The sequence below is a fragment of the Arachis ipaensis genome, chromosome B2, assembly GCF_059453495.1.
Source record: "Arachis ipaensis isolate K30076 ecotype BB chromosome B2, ASM5945349v1, whole genome shotgun sequence".
Classification (NCBI taxonomy): Eukaryota; Viridiplantae; Streptophyta; class Magnoliopsida; order Fabales; family Fabaceae; genus Arachis; species Arachis ipaensis.
The window spans coordinates 28552924-28568815 of NC_142437.1; the positions used below are offsets into that span (position 1 = coordinate 28552924).

The window sequence follows — 15892 nt, forward strand, 5'->3', positions numbered from 1 at the left end:
CACCTCAACCCTTGGAATCAGGTCAGTGGGATCCAATAAACTACTCCATGTCTTGCTTGACTGAACCATTAGTATGATTTATGAACCATTGACTCGGCCATGTATATCATCATTGGGGTATTTCATTATGTATTTGTATTCCTTTTCAAGTTACTTTGCTACAATTTTCTTGGTGCACCAGAGCTAGCATAGCTTTTCTGCCTCCGTACATTATTTTATTTTTAAAAGCAATTATTTAAGGTCAACCATACGTATTCCAAAATTATATTGTGATCGCCTGATCGAAGTTGGCTGGTTAAGACTTTGCTTACTTTTTTTTTAATTAAATAAAAAACAATCATTCAACTATGCATATCCCCAATTTCTCAATATTTTTGGTGTTATTTAAATTATTTTTTTAACAATTTTAACTTTAGAATTTAAGGTCAAAGGAATTTAGAGTTTGGTTTGTCTGTAAATTTTTTTTTCTAAAAATTTGATTTTTTAGTATATATATTTTTTTAATAGGAGTTTCATAAATGGATTTGGATCCTCTAAAGTTTGAATTTCACTTTAGAGAGTAAAGTGTGATCTTTTACCATTAATTTTATAGGTGGGACCAATAATAAATATGAAAGAGAAACTATTCAAGGGTAGAGATCACACTTTACTCTCTAAAGTGAAATTCAAACTTTAGAGGATCCAAATCCTTCATAAATAGATTCCTAGTTTGTGTTTATTAAAAAATTTGCTAATAAAAAACAAAACGAACTAAATCCATGAGAATTTTTCAATTTGAATATAATTGATTATTTTGCATTAATAAAAATTGAATTTCAAACAGTATTTTTCAAATGAAAAACGTACATATAATTTTTGAAAAATAATTTTTTTAAAAGTTATAAGTGAAATTCAAATCCGTAATTTTTTAAATGAATATAAAAAAATTATACTATTTAAATTATAATTTATTAGCGACTGCTATCTCTTAGCTATTACTGTTAAAATTTAAAAATATATCCAACGTGGCATATTAAATATCTACTTCACACATCTCTGATAACTCAAAACTTTTATATTGGAATGCACACTTATGAGTCTTAAGCCAAATAGGCATCAGATTGTGAATTTGTGAGTCAAGAATACACAAATTTGAGGAATTAGACTTTGTATTGGAAATTAGAAATAGGATTAAAAGTAAATCAAGTCACTTTATAACTCAGTTTGAGCTCGATTCGTTAATAGCTCGTTAAGTTGAGTTGAGTTTGAGTTTAAAATTGAGCTCATAAATTAAATGAGTCGAGATATTAGCTTATGAGCTGAATTGATTATATATATATATATATATAATAGTTTAAATTAAATGCATATAGGATATATGTATTAATAATAATAATAATAATAATTTTACGTATATTAATGTTCTTAATTATTTAAAATTTTATAATAACTTTTTATATATAATTTTGATAAAAGATATAAATAAAAAATTTATAATTTATAGATAAATAATATATAAAATTAATTTTTTAAAAATATTTTTAATATATATAAGTTATAATTTATTGATATAAAATTATAGATTATGTTCATATTATTTGAACCAGTTCGTGAGTTCGAGCCAACTCATAAGCTTTCGTTTAATCGAATTTAAACTTATAAAATAGGCTTGATTGTTAATGAGTCGAACCATGAGCCAAGCTTAATTTTTGTGAGTCGAGCTTAAACTTGGTCTAACTCAACTCAACTCGACTCACTTTCGTCTCTAATTAAAAGTTATACATTTTGGAGGTGTTTGATTGACGTGAAAAAAAGAGAAAGGAAATCGAAAAAAAAAATTGAAAAAAAAATTATTTTTTTATTTGATTGAATAAGAAAAAGAATGAATAGTATAAAAGAATTAGAATTTACTAAATTTTTTCTTTTGATATTAGATGGAAAAAAATGTACGTGATATTAATATTGTTTTTTATAATATTATATATTATTTTTTATATTTTTTATTCATCTAAACATATCTAAAAAAAATAAAACTTTACTCAATTTTTTTTTCTGTTTTCTTTTTCTCTATTTCTTTTCTTTTTCTATTTCAGCGGTTAGTGGCTAAATAGGATTGGCAACATAATTTGTATCCAATCTATTCTAATTTTGTCGTAGCAAATTGGCAACCGAATTACAATTAGGAGAATTGAATTAAGCGTCGAACAAATTTTATTCGAATACCCAACATCCAATTTGCAACTTTAATATAATCTAAATATGTATATATAATATATAAATGAGTAAACATTTGAACTCAATTTTTTTCACAAATAATAGCTAATATTATAAATAAATTTGCTAATCATACATAAATAATAGCTAATATTATAAAATATAAAATGATTAAATATTGTATTTGAATTAAAATAAATTTATTTTTTAAAATTGAACTAGTGTATGTTCCCGTGCCCTGCACGAAATAATACATAAAATCATATAAAATTTTTTTATTAAAATTTAAATGAAAAATATCTATAGTAATTATTATTATAAATACTTTACAACTTAAAAATATTAAAAATAAATAATATTTATTTTAATTAGTTTAAATTGGTTGAATGATCATCTCATTTGTCTGCTTAAGTAAGTATTTGGAGTTCGAATCTTGCATTGTATTAGTTAGCAACAGACCCTTAATAAATAGAGCATCAATATGTGGTGGATTAGTCATCTATTTGCCGAGTTAGGAAATCCGTAAAAAAAAGTGTATTTGACTTTAAAATAGATTAATTTTTCCTTAATAGCAATACTTATGGACTTTTGTCTTTGTTAAAATTTACTTAAAATAATTTTATTTGTTAGTATTATATTCATTCTTGAAGTCAAAACAATATGATCAACATTGTTTACTTGTTAAAACTTCACATTTTATGAAATGATTTTTAAATTTTCAAATTCATAAACTTATATCATTACAAAAGTTATTAGATCGATTAATATTTCTTGGTAATATGGTGTACCGAAACACCATCATTGAGTATTAGTTAGTGTGAAGAGAAAGTGAGAAACCAATAACAACTTTTATTATTCGATATATAATTTATTCTATTGAAAAATAAATTAATATTTTCTAAACTTGTAAATATATTTTCTTCTAATTTCTTACACCATTTTATTTGACAATATTTACCATTAAAAATAACAAATAATTATACTGTCCTACAATATATATAATGTACAAAGTAATTTCTTATCTTAAAATTAATTCTGGTTAGTGAGATAAAATTTAAAATATTTTTATTTTCTTACTCAAATTTAAATTTAAATTTAGAATTGATTAACAACTCATCTTTTTTTTAATTTCAATAAAAAAAAATGTATTCGTTAGATGCAAAATATTCAGCATTTAATAATTTCAATCATTTAAATTTTAATTATCAAAAATTAGGTTAAAAATTAATTATAAACTTAATAATCGATAATATATATTATATTAGTACGTAAAGAACTATATTTTTTCTGATAATATATATATTTTTTTATTGTGTGCTTTTATAATTTAACATTTTAAAATTTTTTTATAATAATTTTAAGGTAAAAAAATGATATAAATAAGATTATGTCAATATTAAAATAATAAAAAAATATTTATCTAATAAATTTGAAGAATAAATAATATATTAACAAAAAAATATATGGCAACAGATGAACAGAAATAGCGAAAGTGGTTTCAGGAAGGTAACAAAAGTCATTCTCCTCTTCATGCACATTTAGAATGGAAATTGTGTGAACATTCAAATCTTATTGATCATGCTTTGTATGCAGAACGGATAATGCTGTGAAAAATCGCTTCTCTACACTCTGCAGAAAGAGGCAAAAATATGAAGCTTTAGCTAAAGAGAACAGCATTTCATCACACATCAATTCAAATAACAAGAAAATTATTTTCCAACATGCTTATAATACAGATGCAACATCAAAATCTGCTATATCTATCAAGAAAATGAGGTAAAGTACGATTTATGAATCCCAATACACAAATTTACAAAGAATGATGCTAAAATATTCTCCTATTGTAATGCAGGAGGGCTCATATCACGGATGATGGAAGGAAGATCAAGTTTGGAGATAGATCACATTTGCAAAATGGAACTTTGATAAATCAGCATCCAAGGACACCATTCGCAGTATCATAAACAATTTGCTAGACGAGCTTCAAATTTGTAATGCCAAGTTTAGTAGTTCTGGGAACTATCTCGAAATTGAATTTTATTAGTTACATACATAACATGATTCTCAAATTTTGAAACCTAAAGCATAAAACAAGTTGTAGTTAAGATGTTCAGCAAATGTAACTTTGGCCATCCTCCTATTCTAATATTAAACTGGTTTATTATGCCTTTGCAGCTCAAAATAATAAAACTCAAGGAACATTCCTAAAAAGGGATGACCCAAAAATAGATGCATTAATGCAACAAGCAGAGTTGCTAAGCTCACTAGCTCAAAATATTGATACAGAGGACATGGACCAAAGTCTTGAAAACACGTGGAAGGTGAACCTCCATAATCTCTTGGCCTGTATTGTTTTGATTTTGAGCATTGAGCACGTTATGTTTTTGTCATAATTGAAATATGTAGTTGGTTTCATGACCACAGCCTCTAGTAGAGACAACATATTTCTAGTCTCTAATAAAAGTTTCAGCATCAACAGAACCAAAGCAGAATCATAGAAGTCACATTTGTAGCATCAAAATGTTTTTGAACCGAACCAAAGAAGCAAACAACTCGAAATGCAAGATTCAAGGTTTAAAAACTTGCTGATATTAAAAATATGGTTGAAGACTTGAGTAGTAATGAGGGAGGCCAGCCATGTTGGAGGTACTTTAAAGACTTTAAAAATATAATTTCCTGTATGCTTAACAAGAAGACTAATATTTTTTAAATATGATTCAGGCAAATGGATCTGTATGAAGACTCTCCAGCCAGTTCTGAATACAGTACAGGATCAACTATCCTCCCTCTCTCAGCTGGTGACATTATGGAACACTCTTCACACCGGGATATAGAAACTGAAATGAAAACCACACAAATTGAAGATAAGAAAGAAGTAGATGGATGTGAGAGCGGTGTTCTAGTTACTGCAACCCTGGATCAAGGTAACATAATTCATTATTAAGAATGAAAATTCTATCATTTTTCTAAAGTATATTACTTTTTCTCCTTCATGTATTAATACCCTTATCATTTTAATGAACCAAAATGCTAATAAGATATACATATTTCCATAGTAGATATGCTGCTGAATTTAGAAGAACAAATAAACAATGATAGCGCTGTTTCTGTCTCATCAAGAGTGGAGTTTGGTTCCCCTGTTCAAGTAACTCCGATATTCAGATCTTTGGCTGCAGGGATTCCCAGCCCACAATTTTCGAAAAGTGTAAGTTACCTAAACACCTTGGGATTGAACAATTTTAATACCAACAGAAATACTATCACAGTAATAGTAACAACTAACAAGTATGAATATACTGTTAATAACATTATATATTTGGAAACCCCACTGAACTAATGTTCCTATAAAATCAATAATCAATATGAATCAGAAGCAGGACTTCGAGAAAGCTATTAAATTATCCATTCCAGCAGTAACATGATAATGCGGTGCAATTTAGGTGTGGTGTTGGTTAGGTTTTAATGTAAGGGAGTGGAAGTTGATAGATGATATCAGCATCTACAATTATACAAGACAGACATATGCATTGCTTAAATCATAATTAAGCTAAGCTCTAGAACAGAAGGACTAGAGTATTATAACAGTACTAAATACATAGCATGAAGCATATTTTGTTATCTCCTCCTAATTAGTTTCATCTGTATACTTGCTATGAGCAATTAGCCAATTAGTCGTTACCCTTTTTCTTGTCATGCATTCCAATTTGTCAAAGTTTGAAGCTAGACTAACCATTTGTTCTTGAACTTCTTTCAGGAAAGGAACTTCTTAAGGAAAACACTAGGAGTGGAGTCTCCATCTCTCAACCCAAGTGCTCAACCATCACAACCGCCACCCTGTAAAAGAGCCCTACTATATAGTTTATAATCCTAGATCCCAATATCCATAGGTTATTTTCCCCTTTCTGAATCCTTGACATCCTTCTTTGCCTAGTTTGAGAAACATTTAAATTTTATTCTGCCCTAAAACTTTGAAAGGCATACCCTTGGCAAGAATGTAATGGTATGTTCTTGCCATCTTCAACATATCTAACAATATCCTTCCCTTCACTCAAGGGTTACCTCCTAGATAATGGCACCAAAAATCAGTGTGCTTTTAGAGTGTGATTCTTTGGTTTGTCTTCTTTTCACATTATTCTGGGTTTGTTTTTCTCCAATCCAGCATTTTGCCTTTTTTTATGTACAGAGCCTGGTGTGTTATCATTAGTCATCTTGCGCATATGTATACATTGGCATATCGCCTTTCCTACTACATATAATGAACAAAAACATAAAGAGAAAAGTTGCAAAAAAAAAGGGGGAAAAGAAGTGTGTAATAGAGGATTTTCATTAATTAGTTGGAACCTAGATTCTTATTTGTTTGTTTTTGGTGTACATAGATTATAGAATAAATTATCTTCCCCCTTTTTTTTTGTTTCTGATGTACCGAAACTTAAGTATAATTGAGTGGTATTTTGGTTTTGGTGTGCTCAATGTTGTATCTATTTCTTACACAACCAAATCTAGAGAATTCTTCAAACAAGTAATCCCAATTAGGCATAAACAAATTCTCTCACTCTCTGAACATGAAAACAGACATGTACATTGTGCTTTCATACAGAAGAAGAAAAAAGGGTTCTAGACAAAATTATGTACTTACATAAGATAGAGGGACCCTGTGTTGTGTTGTGGCAGATTCATGATGCATGCAGATTGCAGAGCTTTCCTTCATGGAGTGCTTGATGAGTTAATTAGTTCCATGGCTGTTGATGGTGGTTGTGAAGTGGAATCCAGAAGGCATTACATAACAAAATATAATGATGAATATGAAAAAGGCATTAGCTCATAAAGAAGGAGGGAACAATCTACAAAATAAAGCGCCTTCCTTTACTCTTAACTTTCTTCATTAAAGGCAAACTGCACCTATGACTCTTTTGACTACAGAGTCAACACTTCTAGTGAGTTTTTTGAAAATCTGTAGTGCTCTTCATATAATTCCATGCAAGTATGCAATTTCAAGGGTGAGAAATTTAGATAAAATTTTTAACTTTTAGTATAAAAGAAGTGCTTTTTCAATCAATCCTGTAGCACTCTCTATCCAACAAAAGGGTCTTTTTAGCAACATACTTATCATTTGAGAATTCTAAAGTGATGCTACGAGCTAATTCTATCTAATTGTTTCCTTCATTAAGTATTTTCATTGACTTGCAATTACTATTATTTACAATTTTCAATAGATTTTTTTTTTGGTGTCACAGATTCAAAGTCTAGATTTAAGTTACAGTTACACAATTGATCTTGCTTGCGAAATAGAGGTGATAACTGAGTTAAGTCCTCAGAGGCTGAACGTCCAACTCTTGAGTCCAAGCTTTTCCTTTGTGTTGTGGTGTGAAAGTACGAGCTATAAAGATGAGGGAGAGTATACCTGCAAAGGCACTCTGAAACTTAAGTCAGTATATTATCTTGTTCGAATGATCTTAAAAGAACATTTTACCTTGCTTTATATTGTAGGCTATTTTTCCGTTACGCTTTTGGTATTAAGGTCGTTTATGAAAAGGCGAATAACGTCTCTTTCTCATATACTGTTATATCATCGGTTATGGTGGAAGCACTTATTTGACCGAGTTATGACTCATGAATGGACGAGCTTATAACGGATTATACCGAGTTATAGCTCATGAATGGGTGGGCTCATAACGGACCACGCCGAGTTATAGCTCATAAGTGAGCGAGTTTGTAACGGATTTCACCGAGTTATATCTTATTTATTATAACCATATCACATCCCCCAAGCTTGGCCTGTGAAAAGTTTTTAATGAAGCAGATTGAGCTTATTAAGGAGTTATAACTCGGTGAGATAGGTTGCTGAGTGAGCCCCCAGTTCAACTTACTTCATTAAAAATTCTTTATGTTTGTGACGTGGGGAGTCGTGTTATTGTTTTTGGTGAGGAGAGAGAAAGAGTAGTGGATCATTAAAGTCTCTTATTTTCCCAAAGCAAATGCACCGTTTGATGTGATTGAGGAAGTAATTACCTTTACAATGTGGTTAAGTGAATGGTTTGGGAACTGAGTTGCTTATCCCTGACCCTTGGTATTTCTTCTTTGAAAACAGAATGAGTAAAAGAGGTATGCATGATTTTTATTTTATTTTGTAATTTTTCGTCTTCTTCTTCCTTCTTTGTTTTTGCTTTTGGTTCTGGGTTTGGTTATGGGGTTTGAGAAGGAGAAGAAAAGGGAGATTGATTGGTCCTATGACTGGGTTAGTGAGGATGTGAAGGGTTGGGTGTCTTTGTTTCGGGATGATGCGGCTGTGAAGGAGGTTGATGTTGGCAGAATCGTGAGGCCAGGGTCTGGGGTTCAGGTGGAGTTGCTGCCATGCAGTAGTGAGGATAGGATTTGTCATAGGGGGCAGGGGTTTGAGTATTTTTATATGCATAGTTGTGAGTTGGAAGAACTGAGAGTGAGGCTGCCATTTACAGTGTTTGAATGTCAAATTTTGAAGCAACTAAACTGTGCTCCTTCACAATTGCATCCCAATGGTTGGGCATTTCTGCGTTGTTTCAAAATACTGATGGAATTTCTTGAGGAGGATCCTTCTGTAGATTTGTTTTTTTCTTTGTTTCAAGCTAAAGAAGTTTGGAAAGGGGGTTGGGTTAATCTGAACAGTACTCCTGGGTTTGGTATCTTCAAATTATATAAGTCTTCTTTCAAGGACTTTAAGGAGATGTATGTGAAGGTGAGGAATGTTGAAAAAGAGTTTCCTTTTTATATTGACGAGTTCTTGGCTGAGAGGTTTTCCCTTTGGTGGTGCTCGGAACCCCAGAATATACTCGGGGATGAAGTTATAACTTCGAGGAATGTGTGTATAATTGAGTTTTTGGTGGAACAAATTGATCGAAAAGATTTGATCTCCATTTTTGAACTGTTAAAGTGGGAGGAAAATAGGGCTGCTGTGGTAGATTATATGGGTGAGTTGTGTATATGTGTTAGTGATTTACTTGTGTATTTGAGCCTTACTGAGCTGCTGTTTTGCTTTTTGAATTTGCAGGTGGTAAGTATCCGGGGGTGTCAGCTGCTTCACTTAGGTTGCGTTTTAAAAGTAAGAACTTGGAGAAAGAGGTGTCGTCGTCCAATCGCGAAAAAGGTGGTGGAGCTGGAGAATTTAGTCAACCTCGTTAGGGTCGGAGGAAGGTGATTGGAAAGAAGAGGAAATCGATCGTGGTCGATGTGTCCAAGGATACTAGCGAGAAGGAACAAGGGGTTTCTTTAGAGGAGATTCAAACTTTTGTTGTGAATCAGAAAAAGCTGCATGAAATGACCGAACATAGTGAGGGTATATCTATATGGGGGAAGGAGTATCCCTATATGGCTGTTCACGATGAGCATTGTCAGTCTGAAGCTGACGTATCGTTGGCGAATGAGGTTGGCAAAATGGCTGTTGGTCAGTATATGCAGGTAATGTCTTGTTATGGTTGTTTTGTTTGTTGGGAGTTACTTGTATATTTTATTGTTTTTTGTTGTGGTTTGTAGGTGGTTGGTTTGAGGTTAGCTAGTTTAGGTCATAGTCAAGAGCTGAAGCATAAAAAGGTGTTGGTGGAGAAGAATGAGGTTTTGCTGTTGAAAGAAGAATTGAGTAAGTCTAAAGGTGCTGTTGCCGAACTCCAGAATAAGTTGGCTGAAACTGAAAAAAAATTGAAGGAGACCAAAGAGAACTATGCTAATGATGTTGAGGATTTGAAAAAGAAAGAGGCTAACTTGGCGAGCATGGAAGCTCGGTTGATTGAGGTAACTGCGAAGCTTAAAGAAATGGAGAAGAAAAAGGGTGATGAGATTTTAGATTCGTTTGTTGAGGATTTTGAGAGGGCGTCTTTGCAGATGAAGTTCCTTGTGCCTGATGCTGATCTGTCTGAGATGGACCCTGGGAAGATTGTCCGAGATGGTAAAATAGTTGAGGACGATGGCATTACCGAGGATGAGGCAGAGAATGTTTAAGATATTATTGTAATTGTTTTAGTGCTGTTTATGTTTGTTTCTGTTTTGATGTTTTGATTTGGCAAAGACTTATTGATATTTGCTAAATAATTATCTACTATTTTGTAGCCTGCTAATAGAGTTTGTTTGACTTATTGTTTATTTGTGGCTAATTTGGATTTTAAATGTTTGAGAGGCCTTTGCATAATTGATGGGAATGTTCCGTTAAGAATATCCCTGTTAGAGTTTGCCGATAATGTTCGGATTGAAATTAGGCGAGGATACTCGTCTTTTTGAAATCATAGATAAATCTGTATCTTATGATATTTATTGTAAAAGCAATCATAGGAATGATATAGTGAGAAAGTTGTTATATAAGAAAGAGTGAAATAGACTTTATTCACATAGTAATATTGGCAATCCTTTGGATACAAAGGTTCAGGTAGGCTAGCCTCGTTAAAACCTCTCCAAGCAAAACCCTTTAGGGATAAAATCTTGGTAGTAGGAAAAAGAGTACAAGCCTGTCCCTGAGTTTTAACTATAGAATTTCTTTAAGGAAGATACATTCCAAGTGTTGGGTAGGATTGTACCATTTAGAGTTTCTAGTTTATATGCTCCATTGCCGAGGACTTGTGTGACTCGATACGGCCCTTCCCAATTTGCGGCGAGCTTGCCATGCGATGGTGGATGTCGCGCGAGCTCTGTCTTTCGAATGACCAAGTCTTTGAATGTTCGGCTTCTGACCGATTTATTGTAGCGCCGAGATAATGTTTGCTATGCGGCGCGTTGTCTGAGTGTGGCTATATCTCGGATCTCTTCAATGATGTCTAACTCGGCTCGCCGAGCTTGATCATGTTCGCCGAGCTGTGTCCTAATTGAGCTTTGGGAGATTTCTAGTGGTATCATTGCTTCAGATCCATAGACAAGTCGGAACGGCGTCTCTTTTGTTGATGATTGGGGTGTTGTATTATATCCCCATAGGACTTCAGGTATGAGGTCGGCCCATAGCCCTTTTGCATCGTCCGGCTTCTTCTTGAGTGCGTGCAAGATCACTTTATTTGCTGCCTCTGCTAGTCCGTTCGTCTGAGGATGTTCAACAGGGGCGAAATGTTGTTTGATTTTGAGGTTCTGCAAAAAAGATTAAAATTTCTGATCGGCAAACTGGCGACTATTGTCAGTTATGATATGACGAGGAATGCCGAAACGGCAAATAATGTTCTTCCAAACAAAAGATATTACTTGTTGTGATGTTATTTTAGCTAAAGGTTGGACCTCGACCCATTTTGAGAAGTAGTCAATTCCAACTATAAGAAATTTTACCTGGCTCGGCGCCGTAGGGAACGGGCCGAGAATGTCTAATCCCTATTGGTTGAAAGGCCATGTGACATCGCTATGATGCATATCCTCTGCTGGAATGTGGATGGTTGGGGCGTGCTTCTGGCAATTTATACAGGTCCTAACCTAGTTTCGACTGTCTTGTTTTAGTGATGGCCAGAAGAAGCTGGCACAGAGGATTTTTGAGGCTAGGCTCCGAGATCCTGTGTGTGTTTCGCAGATCCCCTCATGTGCCTCCCGTAGTGCTATTTCGGCTTCGGATCTGCTAAGACATTTGAGTAAAGGGCAAGTGTATCCTCGTCTGTATAAGGCTCCGTTCAGTAATGTGAAAAAGGTGGCTTGTCTTCGGAACCTTTTGACATTCCCAATGTTGTCTGGAATGTTGGATGTTTGTAAATAATTTATGAAATCTGTCTGCCAATCACTTTCCTAAGTAACACTTAGCACTTTTGTCAGGCCAACACTGGGAGATTTTAGAGTAAATTGATGTAATGTAGATATCTCGGACTGAGTACTGCCGAGCTTGGATAAAATATCGGCTCTTTGGTTTTGTTCTCTTGGTATGTGTTGTATTTCAAACTTTTTAAATTGTGAAATTAAATCTTTGACTAATAGTAAATATTTAGATAGAAGAGGGTCTCTTACTTGAAACAGGTCGTTTACCTATTGAACAACCAACAAGGAGTCACAATATACCTTGATTGTGTGGATTTGAAGATCTAAACAAAGCCGAAGTCCTACGACCAAGGCTTCATACTCGGATTGATTATTGCTGGCTTTAAAAGATAGGTGTAAGGAATGCTCGAGGATGGAACCATCGTCGGCTTCGAGTCGTATTCCAGCGCCGCATCCTTCTTTGTTGGATGAGCCATCTATGTACAAGGTTCATTGTTTTGTGTGGTTATCTTCTAATGGTATTGTAAGCTCTGGAATAAAGTCGGCTAAAAATTACGATTTTATTGCCCCTCTGGACTGATATCTGATGTCGAACTCAGATAGTTCGATTGACTATTTTATAAGTCTCCCTGCAATGTCGGGCTTGTGTAGCACTTGTCGTAGTGGGTGATCTGTTCTGACATTGATGACATGACTTTGAAAATAAGGTTGGAGTCTTCGTGCTGAGAAGACTAATGTTAAGGCCAGCTTCTCTATTCTCAGATAATTAAGCTCGGCATGGTGGAGTGTTTTGCTGACGAAGTAGACTGGTTGCTGAATTTTGCTTCTTTCTGTGACAAGAGCCGAGCTTATTGCCCAATCAGTAACTGATAGGTACAGAAATAAATCTTCCCCTTGGAGGGGCTTCTGTAGAATCGGCGGTTGCGAGAGAGTTGTTTTTAGTGTGTTAGAAGCTCTTTCGCAATCGTCTGTCCACTGAAATTTGTTTTTCTTTTTAATTGTTTGGAAAAAAGGATTAGACTTTGAAGCTAAACAAGGTACAAATCTTGATAATGCAGCAAGCCTTCCTGTGAGGCGTTGTACTTCTTTTATAGTCTTAGGACTTGTCATATCCAAAACTGCTCGGCATTTGTCCGGGTTTGCCTCGATGCCCCTGTTTGTTAATAAAAATCCCAAAAACTTACCACCTTGTACTCCAAAAGCGCATTTTTTCGGGTTCAGGCGCATGTTGTAATGGCGTATCTGGGCGAATATTTCTGTTAAGTCGTCAATATGGTTACTGCCGACTTTTGTTTTGGCGACCATATCATCAACATAAACTTCGATGTTTCTGCCGATTTGTTTGGCGAAAACTTTATCCATAAGACGTTGGTAAGTTGCTCCTGCATTCTTTAGTCCAAAAGGCATAACCTTATAACAGTAGTTTCCAAAGTCAGTAATAAAAGCTGTTTTACATTGATAAGAGGGATGCATAAGTATTTGGTTGTACCCTGAATAGGCATCCATGAAACTTAAGGTAGCGTAACCGGAAGCGTTATCTACCAAAGAGTCTATGGACGGTAAAGGATACGAATCCTTTGGGCATGCTTTGTTTAAATCAGTAAAATCGACGCACATGCGCCACTTACCATTTTGTTTCCTTACCATAACCACATTGGCGAGCCAGGTGGTAAATCTGATCTCTTTGATGAATTCGGCACTTATCAGTTTTTGTGTTTCTTCCAACGACGCTTTTCGTTTTTCCTCACCGAGTTTTCTTTTCTTTTGCTGCACAGGTCTCGCAGATGAGTTTATAGCTAGTTTATGGCTGATGATTTGTGGGTCTATGCCAGGCATATCTGAAGGTTTCCATGCAAATAGGTCAACTTGCTCTTGTAGGAAGGTGGTGACGGCGTTTAGTTCCTCTTTGCTTATTGAGTTACCTACAAAAGTGAACTTGTTAGGGTCATTGTTGAAATAGACCTTCTGTAAGTCGTCGGACGGAGTTGGCCTTTCCCGAAAGTCGGTTCTTGGATCTAGGTCGGCTAATGCTGAGCTATTGTGTGTGAGATCGACATTGTTAACTTGTTGTTTTGAATAATTTTGGAACTTCATGCCGATGTTGTAACAGTGCCGAGCTTCCTTATGATCTCCATGGATTGTGACGACATGATCGTCCTGCAAAGGGAACTTAACACACAGGTAAACTGTAGAAACAATGGCGCCGAACTTGTTTAAGAAAGGGCGGCCAAGGATAATATTATATGGATTGAAGCAATCTACTACTAAATATTGAATATCACAAGTTTTTGAAAGAGGATGCTCACCCAGTGTGGTTTGTAACCACACTGACCCTATTATTGGGACCCGTTTGCCTGAGAAACCGACCAGATCTCCCCCTGTTGACTGGAGAATGTTGTTATTGAGCTTCATTTTTTGAAATGTTGAGTAGAATAGAACGTCGGCACTACTTCCAGGATCCAGCAGTACTTTTTTTACCAGTAGATCTCCCAACTGAAGAGTTATAACTACGGGGTCATCCAAGTTCTGTATACTAGAGTTGTAGTCTGCTTGTGTAAATGTGAGCTGCGGTAGTTGTGTTGGATTTTCTGTTTCGTTTTGTGGTCTTTCTAACGAGCATATTGCTCGGAATGACCTTTTTCTCGCCAAGTTTGAAGAGCCTTCACTTGCATATCCTCCTGAAATATAATTAATGACTCCTCGTGGCTTTTCATAATTGTTCGCCGCTACCTTCTCTTTTCCTCGGTACTGTTGTTCTGATGAATCTTCGTTCCTGGAAGGTGTGGAATGTTTTTGGATGTGACTTCTGATGTACTTATCGAGATGGCCTTGCCGAGCTAAGCATTCTAAGAGGTCCTTTGCTATTACACAGTCATCAGTGGTGTGGCCGTGCTTCTGGTGGAAGGCACCATATTTGGATTTGTCTATGTTCTTAGTGTCTTGGTAGGTGCCGGCCTTTCTTGGTGGCTTGATGAGTTTTGAATTTAGAATCTCTTTGATGATATCCTCCCGCTCAGTGTTAAACTGCGTATAAGAGTCAAAACGAGGGGTTAGTTTAAAACCTTTCTTACTATTTGGAGTTTTATCGTCGTCTCTGTAGCTTGTTTTATCAGACTTCCGAGCTTGTCTGAGCTCCTCGATATCGATTTGTCCCTTGGCTTTTTCCCGGAACTCAGCCAGGGTTTTGGGCTTGGCTACTGCAATAGTTTCTTGGAACTTTCCAGGTCGGAGGCCGCTTTTGATTGCATGAAAATGGACTTCGGGATGGAGGTCGGGTATACTGATGGCGACTTTGGTGAAGCGAGTCATATAGTCCTTCAGACTTTCGTTCTACCGCTGCTTGATAGTGTTCAGATAGTTAGAGTCATGCAGATATATTGCGGACCCAGCGAAGTGTTCTTCAAACAGCTTGGCCAGTTGCTGAAATCACGAAACAGAACCTGCAGGCAAAGCACACAACCAATCAAGTGCAGGACCGTCTAAATAATTTGGAAAACAACGGCATAAAACAGTGTCGGATGCACTGTTGACGATCATTATTGATCAGAACTTTGTGAGGAATTTCTTCGGGTCTCCAAGCCCATCATAAGGTGTGAGGGTTAGTGGCAGGGTGAATCTCTTTGGCAATTCAAAGTTCATCACTTCTTCCATGAAGGGTCCTACAAGTTCATCGGACTCTTCTTTTTCATCCTCGGGATGAATTACATAAGCTCGGATAGTCTCCGAGACATGAGAGGGCTGGGAATGATGCTCATTATCCTCTGGCTGCTGGTGATGAGTGTCGTTATGTTCTATCCGAACATGGTTCAGTTCAGCAATTTGAGCCGCCATTATTTGCTTTTCGTCAGTTATCCGTTGATTAGCTTGTTGTAGCTCGGCTACCATCCGCATGAGTTCGGATAGTGAAGGAAGTGGTACGTCAGCCATGAGTACGAGCGAAAACAATGGGACCAAAAGAGAAAATTCTATATTTTCGGCCCCACGGTGGGCGCCAATTGATCTTGCTTACGAAATAGAGGTG

The 15892-nt window shown here is 35.2% G+C and overlaps 2 protein-coding genes and 1 pseudogene across 2 annotated transcripts; 2 read left to right on the plus strand and 1 right to left on the minus strand.

Moving 5' to 3' along the window:
• Positions 1 to 3652: 3652 nt before the first annotated feature.
• LOC107627075 (transcription factor MYB88-like) lies at positions 3653 to 6505 on the plus strand (annotated as a pseudogene).
• Positions 6506 to 9600: 3095 nt separating this feature from the next.
• Positions 9601 to 10161, plus strand: LOC148573424 (uncharacterized). Its single transcript, XM_088504554.1, has 2 exons — positions 9601 to 9624; positions 9700 to 10161. The coding sequence occupies exons 1-2, from the start codon at positions 9601 to 9603 to the stop codon at positions 10159 to 10161; spliced, it is 486 nt and encodes a 161-aa protein (XP_088360680.1).
• Positions 10162 to 10914: 753 nt separating this feature from the next.
• LOC148573425 (uncharacterized) lies at positions 10915 to 12347 on the minus strand. Its single transcript, XM_088505768.1, has 2 exons — positions 12291 to 12347; positions 10915 to 11268 (listed from the first exon to the last, which is right to left on the minus strand). Exons 1-2 carry the CDS (start codon positions 12345 to 12347, stop codon positions 10915 to 10917), a joined length of 411 nt encoding a protein of 136 aa, XP_088361894.1.
• Between the last annotated feature and the right edge of the window lie 3545 nt (positions 12348 to 15892).